Source organism: Rissa tridactyla, chromosome 3, assembly GCF_028500815.1.
Source record: "Rissa tridactyla isolate bRisTri1 chromosome 3, bRisTri1.patW.cur.20221130, whole genome shotgun sequence".
In the NCBI taxonomy this organism is placed as follows: Eukaryota; Metazoa; Chordata; class Aves; order Charadriiformes; family Laridae; genus Rissa; species Rissa tridactyla.
In genome coordinates, this window is record NC_071468.1 from 13,355,540 (window position 1) to 13,373,785 (window position 18,246).

Below are 18,246 nucleotides of genomic sequence, written 5' to 3' on the forward strand. Positions count from 1 at the left end.
CAACAAATATTTTTTTTAAAGAGTTGTAAGAGGATTATTATAAAAGGGCTTCTTTCTACCACAAAAAAAAAAAATAATCTGCATTCTTGTGTGAAATTGAATAACAAAGCAATTCTGACAGGAAACACGTGTATTCAGAATTTCAGCAGCTGCACCTTGCTTGGTTGTTCAGCTCAAAAAGGTAGGACCTCCACTTCCTCCGCCTGACAGACAAGGGGCTGGGAGTCTGTGGGACTTCAGGTGACGTCGTATCTGCCCCGCAGCAACCCCCCTACAAAAATCCTATAAAAACAAGTTTTTGTAGGATTTTTTTCCATTAAACTTGTGTACGTATCCTAACCATACCAGTGAGCTGAGTGCAAAAGGTGTGACCTACTCGAAATCATGCCCGATTTGCTCTAAATAGGATTTTCTTCAATATTTATTGTTGCTGCTACTAAATATTGTTTGTTAGAAGGAGGAAGGCTGGCACCAGATTGGAAGTGGTAATTCAATTTCGGGAGGATTTCAGAAACACCTTCTCATATTAATTTTATCTAGCTTTTCTGTTTGTTTTAGAAATAATGTTAGTGGAATTGGCATGTTGCAATGAAGGATTGTTTCCCGTTACTATACAAATGCTACTACAAACCTCAGCGTTTATGGAAAACAAATGTTGAGATGAAGTCAAGACATTTATTTTCTAAGCGGGAGCTGTTGATTCTCTGACAACATTATACTGCGTGGCCTTTATTTCTATTATGCCAAATGATTGATGTGGATTTAATCATTAGTTTGATGGCTGCTTTGCTCAGTGGAGAGGCAGCTGAGCATTTTATCATTATTAGTGAGCTGCATTTTGATTTTTTCTATCAAAGACACTGCTGGCCCCTATTCATCCCAGGTGTAAAACCAGAGATTCTTTGTGTCCGTTGTTTGTTTTGTGACCAAGCCAAGAACAATTTGCTCACAAAATACTGTGAATATTTGGTTTGATTTCTCAGGCAGGAACATGTTTTTGATGAAGAGTTCCAGATGCTTTAAAAATAAGTAAGAATGGTGTACCTTTTGTGAGTAAACTCCATACTGCATGGTAGAATAGATATGTATATATATCCTTGCATGCATGTGTATGTGTATATATACACATAGAGTAGTCTGGGAAAGATTTAAATTGCTAGGATTTAGAACAGAAGACAGATACTGAGCCATAAAATATTTTGAATGCTTGGGGAGCCAACACCGCAGATGGAAATTACAGATGATTGCAAGAGAAATGAAGAATGCTGAAAAACTGTTGGTGTGTGTGCATTTTCCAACGCAGTCAGCAGAGGATTTAGGGACTGGGAACAGGGAGAGGCTGGTGGCTTTCCTGGTTCAGAACCTCGTCCCTGAGAGCTGCTGATGGCAATTGCTGAAGGAGGACGTTAAAGAAAACGTTTCTGGAACAATTATGGAATAGCTCATCCATATGGAGAATTTGTTTTGTCCATCTCATAGGGTGCTTCCTTCTGAGGAGGAGAAATGCGCCTCACAAATAATGAGCTGTTAAACACAAACTCGTGGAATAGTCTCTCCATGTTGCCTTCGTGCTGTGAATTTTCTCCACTAAAACAAGGAATAATGCAGAATTTCACTTGTGGACTGAATGGAACTAGTCTTTGTTGTTTGGAAGCATCATTTACTTCTGTCTTGCTTGTCTGCTCAAGAGCACAAAGATTTACATCTTTATCTGGAAATGTTTATCCTTTCTACTGTAATTATGAAATGAAGGTGCTTATTAGACACGTCTAATCCTTTTGTGAATCTTACCTTTTATTTCAAATGAGATTTTATGATGATGTGTTTTTCAGCTTTATTTTCCGTATTTTAAAGACTTCTTGTGCTGGATGTTTAGGATTTTGGCTTTTCCCATCTGTGCTGTGAGAAGGGGTGAGCACAACACATGGAAAAGGATTTGTTTATTTATTACCTCTGTTTCCAATTAGATAACACTCCTTATGAAAACTGGCAGCGGCAGAGCTCCCTGGAGGAAGGGGGATTGGGTGTTCCCTTTGCAGGCCCATGGGCGTGTTGGGAGGGGAGCAGCTTTGAGGTACTACAAGTGGCGGGAGGTTTACATCCCAGAGATGGATGTGTGTCACTCCAAGACTGTGTTGGGGAGCAAGGAGCAGCCCCAGGGGTGATGAACAGGGTTTTGCAGGAGGGATGGGTAAAGATTACTGAATACATCACTGAGGAACTCCAAACCTCCAAAGGCACTGGACGTCAGGGGAGAGGGAGTATAAACTCTTCTCTATTCTCTTCTATCTAGCCAATTCCCTTTGTGCTTGTTTTGCTTTTAAGGTAATTATCCTAGTTTCTATTCTAATAAAAAAAACGCCTTTTTTGAGCTTAAAAATCATTTTGTTGTTCTTTGGGGCATTCTGTACAGAGGAAGGTCAAAGACATGCTGCCTCAAAGCTCGTGGCTTGCAATGCCATCGTACGGCACTATCCAGGCTGTCTTGGCATTACACTTTCCCTGTGTGGCACACCTTGATTCCTCCATTCCCCAGGACCGACCCTCTGTTTGGGGACCCGGAGCTGTGAACCGGGATTTGCTGAGGCTGAAGGCACAGCCACAGCAGAGAGGTAACCTCCGGCAGGGCACAGAGGAAAGAGCCAAGCGGCAGCACTTTTTTAGAGGCAAGTAAATAGATCATAATTCATCGGCGACACCCGTGTCCCCGGGCGTAATTGACAACACACTATTTAAAAATAAGCTTCTTCTTGCCTGCGTTTCTTGGTAGCAGACTTAACCATGCTAACAAGTAAAGCGGCTTTTCATGAGCCTTCATCTGTCAGCACCGAGGAGCCTGTTTTTTATTTCCAGGACCCAGAGTACCTCTGAATAACACATGATATTTTCACCCTACTGTGCTTTCAGGGTAAGGGAGAACATGTTAAGGACTGAAACAGGCTGTAAAAATGAGGTGGAGGTTGTGTCACTGATGGGCAATTGCTCAGGTCACTAGAAGGAGGACTTCCTAATGGGATCTCAGCTAAGCACTGCACAGGTTTAAATCCCAGGGAGCATCTTCCTGTGAACTGGCCAGGATCACCTTATTCCAGGTTTCAGGCATCCTTCCAACACAGGGAGATTGATTTCAGGTGCAGCTGCATTGATAAAAACCTATGACATTTATTCTTGATTTTGATGGTATGCAGTCAACATCGGTCCAAGCAATGTGAGAGTAAAGTGTTTTTTAATCTGTAGAGCTAAGGATGCTCCTGTTTTCCATATTTTGTGAATTTGTTGGCAGGTTAAAAGCTTTCTGCATGGGTAAGTAGTAAAGCTCTCCTTTGCCACGACTCCTTTTGTTCATAGGAGAGTGAGTAATAGCAGAACAGTGACCATCCTTTGGGGAAGATTGTTTAGGAACCTGCTCCTCCTCTTCTTGCCGTTATTGACTCTCAGTAGCCTTTTTAAAAATCTATAGAGCTTACTCCAGTGCTGACCTTGTCTAATTGTATTGATTGTTAGTAACTGAAGGCTAATTAGGAAGCAAGTTGCTATGGTAATTCTTGAGTCATACATATAAAGAGAAAATGCCGCTAAAACCACTAGTGCGTGGTGACTATTAGCATAGTTAAACAAATTAAAAAATATAATTCATTCAGATTTATTCTGGAGTTCAAATGAAGACACAATGTGCAACAAGGAAGTTTTTCCCTTGCTACCACATTTTTCTCTTTCGTAGTCATTTTGTTCTTTTCTTTGTTGTTGAGTGAGTTACGTGTAATTTTAGGACTAAATGACAAAGTAGACTTTGGGTTGTTCTTCCCCCCACACCCTGCAGCCCACACAAAATATGTGACAACAAGCCTCATGTGACAGGAGAATGACTCAGGCAAAGGCTAATAGGACTTGGAACCCCCCAGATTTCTAGGTCACTTGTTCATATCCAGCCCGCGTGTGTGTGATGAATGGTTTATTTTCGCATGGGTAGGTTGATGGCTTACATGCCATGAGATGGTGATCTCAGCCTGTGCCCTCAGGAGATGGTGATTCAATGCAAGCTAGGGCTGCTGCAGCTGGCTTTCAGCTTCAGCCTCTTTTGGACAGACTTGGAAATGGCTCTGCAGCAGAGCCGGCGTCTCAGTGGGTGACCACGCGCCGTTGTGGGGCACTGTGGGAAGGTTGGATTGCTTTGGCTGCGCTGTGCCTCATCTGCAGATACATGGAAGGTTTTGCCAGTCACATCTAATTGAGTCTTTTCGCCTTATTTTTAACTAAACGTGACCCAAAGGAAAATCAAGGGCATTCTTCCCTGTTTAAAGGGGGTCTTCTTTCTCCTCTTTTGGCACCTTACTAACTAGTCATGTCACGCACAAATCTTAGCTCTCCTAACGAGTCTCCATCTGCATGTCTTTAAGGAGGAGGAGGATATAAGAGCGTGCATCCTGTTGCTACCCTTCTGGACAGTTTGAATGATGAGGCAAAATGTGTCTAGCGGAGTCACAGGACTGGATGGGAGACAGGGGTGTACTGAGTTCAGGTTGTATCCAAGTGAACAGGAGTTTCTCTGCCCCTCTCAGTCTTCAGTGGACGAATGTCCTCAAACTGATTTTAGCAACACATAGAGAAAAAAGTGAGCAGAAATGCAGCCACTGTGTAGCACGAATCTCTTTTAACAGGTCTCGTAAATAAATGGAGTATTCTCTCTATGGCTTCTTGAGACTTGGATGCTCGCAGAGTTGCATTCATTTAACCGAAAATAAGATATAAAATTGATTACTGAGAAGTGTGTGCCACTTAAAAGCAAAAAAAACCCAAAAAAACCCACCACACAAAAAAAACCCCAAACAAACAAAACAAAACAAACCCCCCAGAAGACAGAAGCATGTTTAAATTTGATTAGGATCAACTCAATCGGAGTAAAATTACTCCAACAATGAAACCAAAACATCTGGTTTGGGGAGGCTTTGCACGCTCCTCAAGTTGAATAGGTGCCACTGTAGAGAAAAGTCCTGAGCTTGCCATTTTGAATAACCCACTTCATGTTACTAGTAATGTAGCCCCCAGGGAAAACATAAATTAAAAGCCCTTGTACTTAACCGCTGCCTGATCTGTCCTCACCAAAAGCTCCTGGCCTGACATAGGGCACAAAGGATTCACCTGCGGAGTCTCTTAACCAGAGCCGTCCTGCAGAGCCATCTTCAAACTAATAGAGAGAATACAATGAAAGTCTGTTACCTTTGTGTAGGAGAATGAGGTGTGTGCTGGTACTGCTGGTTGCTTTCTGTTTGCTGTACCTTTCTGCATGTAAGAAAAATGCACTCCTGCCCTGGGATACGGTACAAATCCTGAGGGATCTGGGTATCTTCAAGACAGAACATCTTTCAGAGGGAGCTCTGATTGTGTTCCGTGATATCTGTTATCTGTTATATTTGTTTATTAATTTTTGTCTTAAAATAATCCAAAAATACACATTTTGTTTTCAGTCTGATGGATGAAACGAAATAGCAGTTGCCTTTTTGTTTTTAATTCGGTATTTAACATACTCAAAACATTCCTTTAAATCTGAGAACTAAATTGCTCTCGCAGGATTGCCTTTGAGCGTGTCTCCTTTTGTGTGTTGAGCTGTGTGCTTTCTAGAGACAATACTTATTTAAAATTACGGGAAAATATGCACTCCTCTAAAATGGAGAATTTTAATGTAAATACAGATCCAATATATTAAAACCAATTGATTTCCATGCCTTCTGCTGCAGAGTCTGAAATCTCCTTGAGTCTCAACTAAAGCAATGGTGGTAATCAGAAATGATGGATTTCATTTTCTTTTTTTTTTTTTTAAGTGTATTCCATCAACATGACTTTTCCAAATGGTAATTTTTGTGGTTTGGGGTCTCTTCAAGATTTTTTTTTTCCCCCCTCCCTCATCAGTAGTATTTTTTCCAAAATGTTTTACTGGAAACAAAAGAGGCTTCGCCAGGCTTGTGTGCTGTGAAAACACTGTAAGTTCCAGTTTGTTTACATCAATATAGCAAGACAGACAGAAAAATCTTGTAAGTATATGCAATGCAGTACAGCAAAGGAATAGGCACAGCAGCTTCTAAGGATAAACATCCTTTTTTTTTATTTTTTATTCAAACCACGTTTCTTGTTCAGCCTCCTTGTTCAAGTGCTGTGGCTGGGGAGGATGATTCCACTTACTTTTCCCTTGATGAAGAAGGAAGTACTATTTCAGATAAGGTTTTTTTGCAACCTCCCTAGCTCCAACTTCTTTCTACGTCCCCAGTTTGACGTGACCCAGGATAGTGTGGAGGAGAAAGGCTCCCAGGGAGATCAAAGTGCTCTTACGTAGGAGAAACTGGTCATTCCCAAGTGGCCAGGAATTGCCTTTGGGTTCTCAACAGTTTTACCTCATTCCTACGGAGACTCCTCTGGGGGAGCTGGAACTGAGGACTCCCCTTCAAAGGGCTGAGTCCAGTCTCAGGGCTTTCTTATTTAAGCACTACGACAGCAGATGATAGCAGGAAGCCTTTTTTTGCCTGGCGTTTCCACAAGCCTGAGTGCACAGCGTAGTTCCAGCAGAAGCCCTTTGCGGCATACGTGAGCAGCTTCCTTGGAAATGGGGTTAGATGTGCAGAAAGGCTCCTGCTCACTGATATAACTGAGTAAGCACCATTGCGTAGAAATGGGTCTATTATTTCCATTTCTTTTATTAGAATATTGTGTGTATACAGTCACAAACATAGAAACACATTAATAGATTGGATTTTGGCCAAAGTTTTATGATGTGTTCCCTTCGCCCTATTAAGACTTTCTTGTCTATGCACAGTCTTGCAGTGTTTGCAGGTGAAAAGGGTTATTTGTCTCAGAGAAACCTCAGGTGGAAGCATCTGATTTTCCGGGGTTTCATAATGGAGATCTGTTCAGTTATTTGTCAAATAAGACTCTAGATGTATTGAAACAGGCTCCTCTCTGCTGTCATTAGCCACTTGGCAAAAGGATTAGGGATTGGATGTGACTCCCATGTTTGTATAGAATGTCATCTCGGCATCCTCCAATACAGAACCTGAAAATTTGGGCTTAATGGTATTTTTTTCTGCTTATGATAGCACAGTATCACAATCAGATAAATAACCCTCATTGCACATTTGTTCTGTAAAGCTTTTGACTCGTAGCTTCTTGCTGGTGCTCGAGTTTTCTCTGGCAGTCTGCTACAAGGCAGAGGTTTGGTTTTATCTTTGGAAGCATAAAAGAAGATCCCTTTCCCAGGTAGGTTATATCTGAGGGCCCCAATCATGCAAATATTTATGCAGTAAGGTCTTGGCTCAGCCTGGAGCCAAAGCTCAGGGATAAGAGTTTGTAGGGTCAAGGCCTCAGTTAGACACAACCCACGAGAACAGCAAGTATTTTTTATGGAAGGGAAGAAGAATGCAAATAGAAAAGAAGACAGAAGGAAATCTCTGTGCTGGAAAAAGGTATTTCACAGGGGGGAGACTGTAACATTGAATAAGAGAAACCTAAATCCCTTCAGGAGGACATTTGAAAGATGTAGGGAATGGTGTTAGCAGCAGGAAGATAATGTCTGTATTCGTAATTGCATTTAACATTAGGCAATACTAGTATTTTTCTCCTGATGGGTCAAGTCGTGGAGATTTATTTTCACTGAAGTGGGTGTAACATCCTGCATGATTTGCTCTGGTGAATATTCAGAGTCCTCTCATAAGCCTGGGAAGGTTTTTAATGCCAGAACTGAAGAGTAAGATGGATTTTTTTACAATTTTCCCTCTTAGCTAAAAAGTTTAATTGTGCATATGTGAGGCACTTGCTATTCTGGATCTTCCCGTTTCTGTAATGCATTGGGGTTAGTAATGAACTGTCCTCCAGAGGCACCTCTTGTGCATGTGTGCTTCCTTAAAGCATTTCAGAACTGTCTGTTGAAGTGTCTGGGAACATCTGCTTCAATATGGTCTGTTTGGAAAGGCTGTTGTAGACTTTGGGTCCTGGAAGCCACTCGTTCTCCCAATCCAAGACACTCTCCCTATTGATTTTCCCCAGAAATTATTTTCCCGTTTTCCTTGTTCAGCTGCTCTCCTGAGTGATTATCCCAAAGGTAATCTCCTCATCTGGCCAGGACATCTGAATAAAACTCTTTATCATTAGCTGGGTATCAAAGCCAAGAGAGAAGTAATAAAAGATAAGTGGCAATAAGTGCTGCTAGCCCATTTCCGTGGAAGAAGTTATGATGTGGGCATGAAGCTTGTGTCAGCGTCTCTAAACGAGGAGGTCCCTTCCTCAGCCGAACAACCAGCTTTGTCTGCCAGCGTGGCCTCAAGATCCTCTGGAGCCCATCACGTCTGAGAAAAAAGTGCCATTGCTAGGGTGGGTGTTTCTGTTTTGGGGACATTCTTCTGCCTTTCCTACAAGCTTTCACAGTCCAAGGTAAAACTTAGTGGTGCCCGAATGCAGGGGGCAGCAGGTTCATCTGCCTCAGCGGCTGGAGGGCACCGAGCTACAAACCCGTCTCTGTCCCACCTATGCGGAGCCAGCATTTCTGCAGAAAGCTGACGTTTCCTCCAAAGACCCAGCCCTTCCTTGTTTGACTTTACGAAGCTTCACCTATTTTCAGCTTTGCTGGCAATAAACTAAGACTAGTATAATACATCCCTTTCCTGCTAGAGTATGAGGAGGTGTCTACCTTCCCAAACTGTACTGATTATAAAATCAATTCTTATAACGATGTGGCTTCTGCTCTTGGATCCGGTCGTTATCAGTTCCAATTCTGCAGGCTAATCGCGTGCTTTTTCAGATTAGAGAGACCAATTTAAAACCGTTACATGGACAATTAATTTGATGCAACCAAACTCTCGACAGGCTTTCATCTGGATTGCTGGCATGGTGCTAAAGCACCGATAGAAATAAAATCCCCTTTGCTTCTGTCTGCTGTGCAGAAATTTGCATTTTATTTTTCCCGTGCCTGCATTGATTTATTTGAGAATATGGTGTCGTGCCCTTTGGAGAAGGCAGGAAGATGCAGCATTGGTGCCTCCTGATAATCTCCTTCAGAGACTTACGTATACACTGTTTCGCTTTGAGTGTGAAATCACTGTTAGTACTCAGTTGGTTAAATGGGTATTCCACTTATATAGTCAGGTCAGTACAACGTGTGTGTATATCTTGAGCAAAGTAAAGAGATGATGAGAAGAGTCAGTGCCTGAATCCCTTTTTTGAAATGTCAATAACTGCTAAGATATATTAGCCTGTAACTCCCTCGTGTTCGATAAATCATGGTAAGGAGACAAGTTTTTCATGTTCACAAGGAAAGTGGCAGGAGAAAGTGTCAACTATCTATTTTTAAAAGGTCAAAAGTCTCTAATACTTTTAAGAAAAATAGTTTTTCTTTTGTAGCCTGTTTAAATCAATGTAGTGGCATTTTGCTGTCACTTTAGAGGGAAGTTTTCAAAAGGAGATTTCAGACTGGCTTGTTTCTGATGAGACTGAAAGAAATAAGAGCACCTTCATCTACGACATGGAGACCGAGGTAGCCAGGCGTTTAATTTTTCAGTTCAGACACATGGCTGGCTCTTTCCGGGGGTGCTCGCCCAGTGAATGCTGGGCAGGATTGCCTGTGTGACCCCACGCTACTGCTAGTTCCTTCTTCAGCTTGACATAAATTGTGGCATCAGTCAAACCTGGCAAATTTCTCTAAAGACTATTTATATTTAAAGAAAAGGGGGAAAAGATAACAAGTTTTGGCCTTTTTTTTTTTCTTCCCTTCCCTTTTCTCTTAAATCAACGTGAAACTATTGATTTATTGCAGTGCAGAGAGCCCAGTGAGGCCACCTGCTCTGGGAACCAGTACCTGATACCTCCAGCATCGCTGCTAATTGCAGGTACCCGTAGAGTGAAAGAGTTGTTCACAGGAATCTACAGCCTCAAAGGCTGAGGATAAAAGGCCAAAAGGCCCAATTATGATGTACCGCAGGAAATATGAGGCGAACAGATTAAGTGTAGAGCCCATGTACATACCTGCTCTAGAAGGGAATTTAAGGAAAACTGGAGGCGTTTGCAGGGAGTGGGTCGCTCCCAGCACTACAGAGGAGAGCAGTGTGGCTGGAGGGGGAGGAATGCCCCCTTCGCACCATGTGCCATGTCTGCAGGCCACCAAACAAGTGCCTGAGAAACCTCAACACACAGGGCAGCCCCCTCTGCTCGTCTGCCACCAGGAGACGGAATGCAGAAGTCCATAAATCCCACGTTTACTGTGGCCGTTATGCAGCCAAGCTCACCAAGCGGGCACCAGTTACTCTATGTCATTCCTGCTGCTGGTATTACAAGGTCTTCATGCTCGACAGCGTACATCCCTGGGCAGCATTTGAGAGACTGATGCGATGTCCTGCCTCTAAGCTGGTCTTCTGCCACGCGTATGCTTTGCTCTTCTTTTGACACAAGTTTCCACTTACTCATCTGTGTTAAACTTCTTTATCTCTATATAGGCGCACACACACATACACACATATTTGTTTTAAATAGGCACATTTCCTAGCAGGGGAAAAATGATCCTATCCTTGTCTGTGTGCCCCGCTCTGATCCTGAAAGGAATTCTTATCATAAAAGACATAAATGTCCAGTCTTTTATTCTTTCATTATTTTGAAATGTGAGACCGCTTGGCTGCAAGGCCATTAGTTTGTGAGTTTAATACAGTCTTGCTTTTGCTGTAAGACTTTGATTAGTCTAAGAGATTTTTTTGTTTAGAGGACTACAAAGAAACCGCCATGAACTATAAATCCCTTGTAATAGAATTGTTTAAAAGGCCATTTCAATGTGTCTTGAGGTTCATGGGTCGCGCTTTGAGCGCAGCTGGTTTGAAGAGGAGCACTTCCTATGCTTCCTGCTGGGCTCTGTCGCAGATGTCACGAAGACGTACCCCCAGCCCTGCCTCAGGGCAGCTTTGCCGGGATAAACCCAGCCAAGACTGCACTGCCACGAGGCAGCACCTTCCTCCTCCTCTTCGTTTTCCATCTCTCTCCCGACTGTCACTGGCTCTGGCACATGGAAATGGAAATGCTACGCTGCAGCCAGTTGCTTGTCAATAGGGAATAATGATTACAGTTGGCTACGTTAGTGGCAAATTAGAGGAAATTTCTTAGTCGTGTGATGTTGTCACACCTTAAAAATCTTACATTCTCTTTGAAGAAAAATTAAAAACAATTATCCTTTGTGCCTGTGTAAAACTTTTTTACTGAATAGTTTTTCCTCTTTTAGGCTGTGTTTGAGTAAACAATTTATGCTTTTGAGGATTGCTGTTGATTTCAAGAGAGCTGTGCATTCAGTGGAAACTAAGCTTAGCGGACGCCCAAGCACTTTGCAACCACTGGGTGGTTTGGGGTTTTGGAGGTTTAGCGTTTTTTTTAAGAAATTGCCCCTGATTGTTTTGCATACCGTCTATTCAAAGGCTTGCGTGTATCAGAAATGATGCTCAAATTGCTGTCTGGATTTGCTGTGATAGCTAGCAGTAGAGCTAATAGTATCATTCATTACAAACAAACAACGTAATAACAGTCCCATCTTCTCTGGTGATGACATATAATAAGATATGCATTATGAGCAATCATCTGTTTGTGTGTATTTATTCTGTGAGACAAATCGCTTGCACAAATACTAGCCAGCAATCCCCTTTTTCTGGTTGTAGCTCCTGCTGCAGGTATTATTTTCTCTCCTCTACAGAGGATCTGAGTCTGCTGAGTTGGTTGTTTGATTGAGCAGCGGTGGTTTGTACTTTTAGTGCCAGAGATACCTGTATCCAAGATAGTGTTCTTGCGGTTATCCATGAGCAGCCTGTGCATTTTTTGCCAGGAACGAATAACTTGGTCACACAAATTACACAACCAAAACCCAGACTAGTGCTGCCCGCTCTTCGTAGTGTGTGATCTCCTAAACTGAATGGGGTTTTTTTGTTAATTTATGCTTCTTACCTGAATGACAGCCTGTAACAGGTATGTGGATACCCCAAAGGCCAAGAATAGCAACGGCCTTGTGTCAGAAAACAGCACTTTAGTGCTGTAAACTGTGATTCATCTGGGAAGAACGATGATGATGAGTGAGGTCATCACCACCAGGGTTTCCCAGAGAGCGTGCAGCAGAGGATGCACAATTCATTGCAAGGGACAGAGGGTCTTGTCCTTTTCCCTCAGCCCCCACGGTCCCCTGAACACAGAGGACAAGGCCCGACACCAGAAGAGTTACTGCCTTCTGCCATTGACGAGTTTCCCTTTTGTTGCCTTCACTTGTTTTGAGAGGCTCATAACTACAACGGCTGCAGTAGTTGTTTGCTTGAGCTATAAGACAGCAAAAATAATTTTAAATGGACATATTTTCATTACCTGTTATGAAAAAATGACTGTTGTCTTTGAACATGTGAATGGTAATAGTAGAACTAAAGCCAAGTCATTCCCCAAATCTCTGAAACACTCTCCTCATACGAGTGCTATTTAATTATTTTAAAAACTTAATCTTTCAAAAACTTAATCTTTAAAAACTTAATCTTGTAAAAAACAGTTCAGAGATTCCTATCTTCCTACCTTTCTTTCATTCCTTCCTTAACCATGCATTCTCCAAGCCTTCCAAAGTGTTGTGACCCGCTTGTGCCCTACTTTAATCAGATCTGTATCTCCCATTTCTCAAAGTGAAACAAAGCCCAGAACCCATCCCACTCTTAGGAAGCCAAAACACTCTCCTGATGCAGAAACATTCGGTTTTAAGCATTCCATTAAAAGAGGTATACCATCCAAGTTGTTCCAAAGTTAGATAGCAGATTGGATCATAAAAAATGATTACCCTCGACAGCCCTATCTGTCGGGTGAGGTCAGTACTATATTGTGGTTTGTTAATAAACTTTTTTTGCCTGTATAAGGCCAACAAATCTGCAACATTTTTCCCTGAGCTCTTTAGTGGCATGAAATCTTTTCTGGCTAAATGGATTTTTTGGTATTAAATGTTCTGCTTTTTCTGTGAATTTTTTTTTTCTAGACAACTGATTTTTAGATTGTGGGGAACGGCAAATATACTGCTGACCGCCCAAAAAGAGCACAAGCAAATCCAAACTGAATTTTAAAAGTCTGAGACACCTCCCATGTTGTTAAATCTTCTAGACTGTGGTTAAGCAAGTGAGTTGTACTGTCATATAAATACAGCATAAGGAGTGATTGTTTCTACCATGTATCTTATACTGCATTATTTTTGAAGAAAACAGGAAGATAATAGAAATTCTTTGAAACATCCCTTGCAATGGCTGTGTACCTTGCATGGCATGGAGGAATACGAGTCTGAGCCGAAGCATTTTGTTGCTGCTGAAACCCAAATAATAGAGGAGCACGTTCACATGTGAGCTGGTGGGTCATCACTGCTGAACAAACCCAGTTCTCATCGCACCCTACCAAGCACCTATTGTCAGTACTTTTATTTTCTTGTTCTCCGGTCAGTTTAGAGCTCCCAGAGCAGAGGAGAGATGGATTTCTTCTGTAAAGATCTTTGAGGAAACAAGAGGGAGAGCTTCGTATTAAACTAAAAAATATCAAACCACTGAGGCGTTTTTTAAAGCGGAAAAGGTCAGATGAACAACTTACCTTCTTTTGCAAAGCTTTTGTTTGTCTTAAATAGACAGGTAATTTGTCAGGTATGGGTCAGTCGTTACTCAGAAGGAAGGGGAATACTTTTTATGTTACTTGTAATAATTTTTGTGATTCTTTTTTTGACTGTGCATTTATTGTTCCAATCTGTTGTTTTACCTCAGGCCTGTTTGAATCTATTTGCAATCATCGTAACTTCAAAAGAACATGATATCCAGGAATAAGTGCTGGCCAGTTTACAATCCGACGATTTATTGAAGCTTTCATTCCAAAGATGTGCACGGTTACCTTGCCATTAAAATCCAATAGACCATCATACTATCCCAGAATTATATCTGTGTTACAAGTTTTACTTTCTACAGCTGACTTCAGCCTGGGAAAATAGCATTTTTGCACCATTTCCAAAAATGGCAGTGGGGAATCTTTCGGCATAGCTGTCATTACTTTGGCTTTCCTGGTCACCGGCAGCATAAGGGGCATAACTGGGACAGGTTGCACTGCAGTAATTCCCCCTGGATTTATCAGGAGAACTCCTGAGCGCTAAATTACACCAGAGCCTGAGCCATCTCTTTGCCACCCCACAGATTAAGGAAGCAAAGAAATACGTACTCAGGACGAGCAGGAGATGCATTCTGCTGTGTTGATAACAGAAAACCGGCCATTTTTATTCTGCAGTTCTGTGCCTGTAAGTGGGCATTAATTGTGTACAGTAGAGATCAAATAGGGTGTTCTCCACGGTATGGAAGACTTCTTCGCGTCTGCGGTCTCCAGCTCCTGTTAATAAGGGTGTGTCTGCTGGTGGCTTAATCTTAATCTCTGTAGTTTACATCAGGTCAAGACAGCAGTGTGTCCTGCTGCTGAAGTTGTGTCCTATTTGTTGGGAACATTTTAGCTGTCTTCCCTATTTCGGTGGCCTTTCGCCCCTTCTTTTCTTCACTGAGTTAAAAGCTTTCATTATCAGTAATTAGTGATGTCAGAGACCCAGTTGCCAATGATGGTTGGGCGCTGCCTTCTAATACACAGGGAATGGTGACAGCAGGAGGTGCAGGACTGCCATTACAGACACAAACTTCAGCCTCAGAAGGTGTCTGTTCCTGACCGTTGCTGTTTGCCTTGGTGGCAGCTCAGCGGTGTTCCTGGGGTCTGTTTTCTTATCTGATAACCACCTTGTTTTTAAAACTGATCAGTAACCTTGGAAGAAGTTCCGTGTGAATTTTTCACTTGTCCATTCTCTGCTTCACCTTTTTATTGATAGCATGGCTTGAAATATCTTGACTTTTAAATTATTTTTCAGAGAGATCTCACAGAATGATGCCTTGGAGGTCATAGAAGCAAATGTGTTTTCCAACCTTCCCAAACTACATGAAATGTAAGTAATGAGCAATCTAAATTCAAAGGAGACAATTATAAAGATTCATTATAGGCAAGTATCAAAGGTTTTGCAGTTTGGCTCAGGTAAGCCCTGAAGAATTCATAGTGATACAGGAACATTTGAAATCTCCCTTTGTGTTTTCCATCTTCTTATCTAACTGTCTCTTTCTTTCCCTGGTCAGCCTGAAAATTATTCTCAAACCTCTGCCAATATCAAAAGGTGGTGGGGTCTGCCAGTGTGTTGTAGGCTGCTCTTTGAAATTGTGCGGCTCTTCTGCTGTCAAAAAAAAATAATCTCAGTGTATAGTACCACTACATCCTGGGGCAGAGATATTTTAAGATCAGTATATCAATATATTTCCTCTGATGTTTCACTTTCTTTTTGCAGAAGAATCGAAAAGGCCAACAACCTTGTGTACATTGATCAAGATGCCTTCCAACACCTTCCGAGCCTCAGATACTTGTAAGATCTTTTGTTCTTTGCAAGTACTATAGTCATTTTGAATGATAAAGTTGTTTTTTGTCCAACTTATGCTGAACATTTTCAGTGATAAGGCAGGATAATGTCCCCTCTTCCCCCAATAGTTGCACATCGTCAATCCACAGTTTCGTCCCCAGGGCTGCACGCAGTCCTCAGAAAAGCTGAACGTAATGTCGTCCATGGAGAAATCCCACACACAAGATCCTTGAGCCTTTCTAAGCAACAGGTTGAAACTGAGTGACGAGAAAAGGAGCTGGGCCATTTTTATGTCTATACAAACAGGTTTGGATTGAAAGTCCTCTGGAGAGCTTTGGGACAAAATCTCTCTCATCTGTCTTTGCTATGGCTCTGTCTCTGGTATGCTTTGTACACGTGGTCTTAAGCGTTCACATTCTCTTTTCTTTAGCAATGGCAGTGCTATAGCAATGGTTTTCATTAACACTTAATGTGAGATGGTTAAAACTTTAGAATACAAATGTATTGATGTATGGTATAGCTTTATTTCATTAGCCAGCCTCATCAAGAATGTCACTTGCACAACTGCGGTTGTCACATCTGGTCCCATGGGGTTGCCATCATAATTCAGTGATAATTGAATCCATCCTTAAAATAAACTGTTACCTAAAAATATTTTCACAGCTTGTAGCACGTGATCTTAACATGACTAGTAATCTCTCCTCTGCATTAAAACCCCAATGAAATGCAATGAACTTCGTTTAACAGTAATTGTTTATAATGGCTGCAGGTTAAATAGGCTCCCACTGTGCTCTTTACTGAACAACAGCATATAGATCCAGCAGGACGTTAGCTTAATTTTTATATGTCCATCCGCCTGAGCACGTAGACCTAACCATGTTTTCCTCCCTTACACAAGAAGCCTTACTCATCCAAAAAGCCTGATCAGGATTTCTACATTTGAATACGAAAGAGTAAGCGCTAAATTATCTGGTTAGAAATTTCTTAAAGATGGGATGAAATCAGGTCAGTGGTCTAACAAGTATAGCTCCCCAAAAGCTAATGGGTGTTTAAAGTCTCTGAAAATCACTAGCACCTGGCAGGTTCTGGGCTCAAAAATGCCAGGGGGCGTTGGTTTGAATGTGAACTTTGAGTTTTGAGATTTAAGGTTTGGACTTTAAGAGATAAGGTGTATTTAGCGGTACGCAAGCCATTATAATTCAAACCCTCATTGAACAGGAACATGTGGTAGAGTTGTGGTAGGATTGTCGTTCTCCCCAGTGTTTTTATCGACATCTGCTTTATCAAATTCACCAGGCACCTTGATAAACTTTAACTTTTGTATGTGCATAACTGAACCACAGATTTTCTGTTGGCAGCAGGCAAATAAATCTTTAAATTTGCATTGTCGTGAGGGGAAATCATATGCCTTTTTCCTTTGGTTTCAAGCCTGAGTCATTCAACAGTTACTGCTGTCTTTAAGTAATTCTGTCTAACTATGAGCAAAACCACAGCATTTGTTTATCCCATGTAGAGTCCCCAGAACAAGCTGCTATGGGTAGTACAGTAGTCAGGTGTATAGATGGATAGAAAGGATGAGAGCACATTTATGTCATATAAAGTTGAAGAAATGTGAACACGCTAATGAACACACTCATTTCAGTGATTTTTTAAATGTGGGACACACAAATTATAGGTCATGAGGAGAAGGTAAAACCCCATTCTAAATATCTGAAGTAGCAGCAGTCTTTCCTCTTTTGAACATTTGTCATTGCACACTCCCGTATACGTTGATGCTATCTGTATAAAAATCCAGCTGCAGCAGCTCTACTATGACCTATAGAAGCAACAGATTAAAAATACAGAGTATTGCTGGTCTAGCTGTTCCCTGCTCCTCTTTAGCAAGTTCTACTGACCCACTGAAATCAGAGGAAAACATATTTTTGGTACTTTTTATGTTTTTCTCTCTTGTGGGCATACAGGACTGGAAGAGACTCTCCAGACTACTGTGTCCTATTTCTTACTGGCTCCACTCCATGCATCCCGTTAATTAAGTGCTTTATTGACATTCTTGATGTTCTCCACTGTTCCCTGCTTTCTCTCTTTTTTCCAGGGGAGGTTTTTCCAGGAATTCAATGATTTGGTGACTAGAAAATTTCCTCTGATTTTATTCATGGCCGCTTAATTTGCATTCATTCTTGTGCCAAAGATTTTCTCTAATTTAAGTTGGTGTTTTTTTCTACTAATGGATTTATGCTGCATCCCCTTTGTGCCTTCATTTTAGGAGGCAAAAAAAAACCCCTCTCCAGTATAACTATAAATAGTGCAAAAGGTCCAGGCTTCATGGCTCCGAGCATCTGAACAGATGAATGTGTCTTTTCGTGCTAATGACAAGGTTTGAGGCAGCTGTGCTGGGGGTGTAAGTCAGCGCAACACCTTTGGCTTCAGTGGAGCTACATCAGTTCACACCACAGGGGTCAGGAACAGGACCTGAAGTCCATGCAGGAGCCTTCCATGTAGCAGGTTGCTGAGTGTGATGGTGAGTTACGCCATGCTCAGGTCACTCTCTCAACGTACAGTCACACCTTCGTGCTCTCTCTTGGCACATTGCTATAGGAAAGACTGGCATTTTCTCCATCCCTGTATTTAAGTCACTGGTGCTTGCCCTTTTGAAACCCCCTCCTTAAAAAGGCAGAGAGTTTTCCTGTTGGAAGGAACAGGACTGTTAGTGAGAGAGCAGAAGCCTTGATGGAAGGCTGCAAGATGGCAGTTGGCAAAGGTAACCCAGTCCCGGTATTCACCTTCCTGTGACGTACAAGGAAGGGACGATTAGTAAA

The 18,246-nt window shown here is 41.9% G+C and overlaps 1 protein-coding gene across 4 annotated transcripts in view; it reads left to right on the top strand.

Moving 5' to 3' along the window:
• Window positions 1-18,246, top strand: part of FSHR (follicle stimulating hormone receptor) — a 90,018-nt gene that overhangs the window by 38,736 nt on the left and 33,036 nt on the right. For all 4 annotated transcript variants that reach the window (XM_054197207.1, XM_054197208.1, XM_054197206.1 and 1 more), the window contains 2 exons: window positions 14,897-14,971; window positions 15,362-15,436. In XM_054197207.1, coding sequence (XP_054053182.1) covers window positions 14,897-14,971; window positions 15,362-15,436 — 150 coding nt within the window. The remainder of the gene's footprint in view (window positions 1-14,896; window positions 14,972-15,361; window positions 15,437-18,246) is intronic.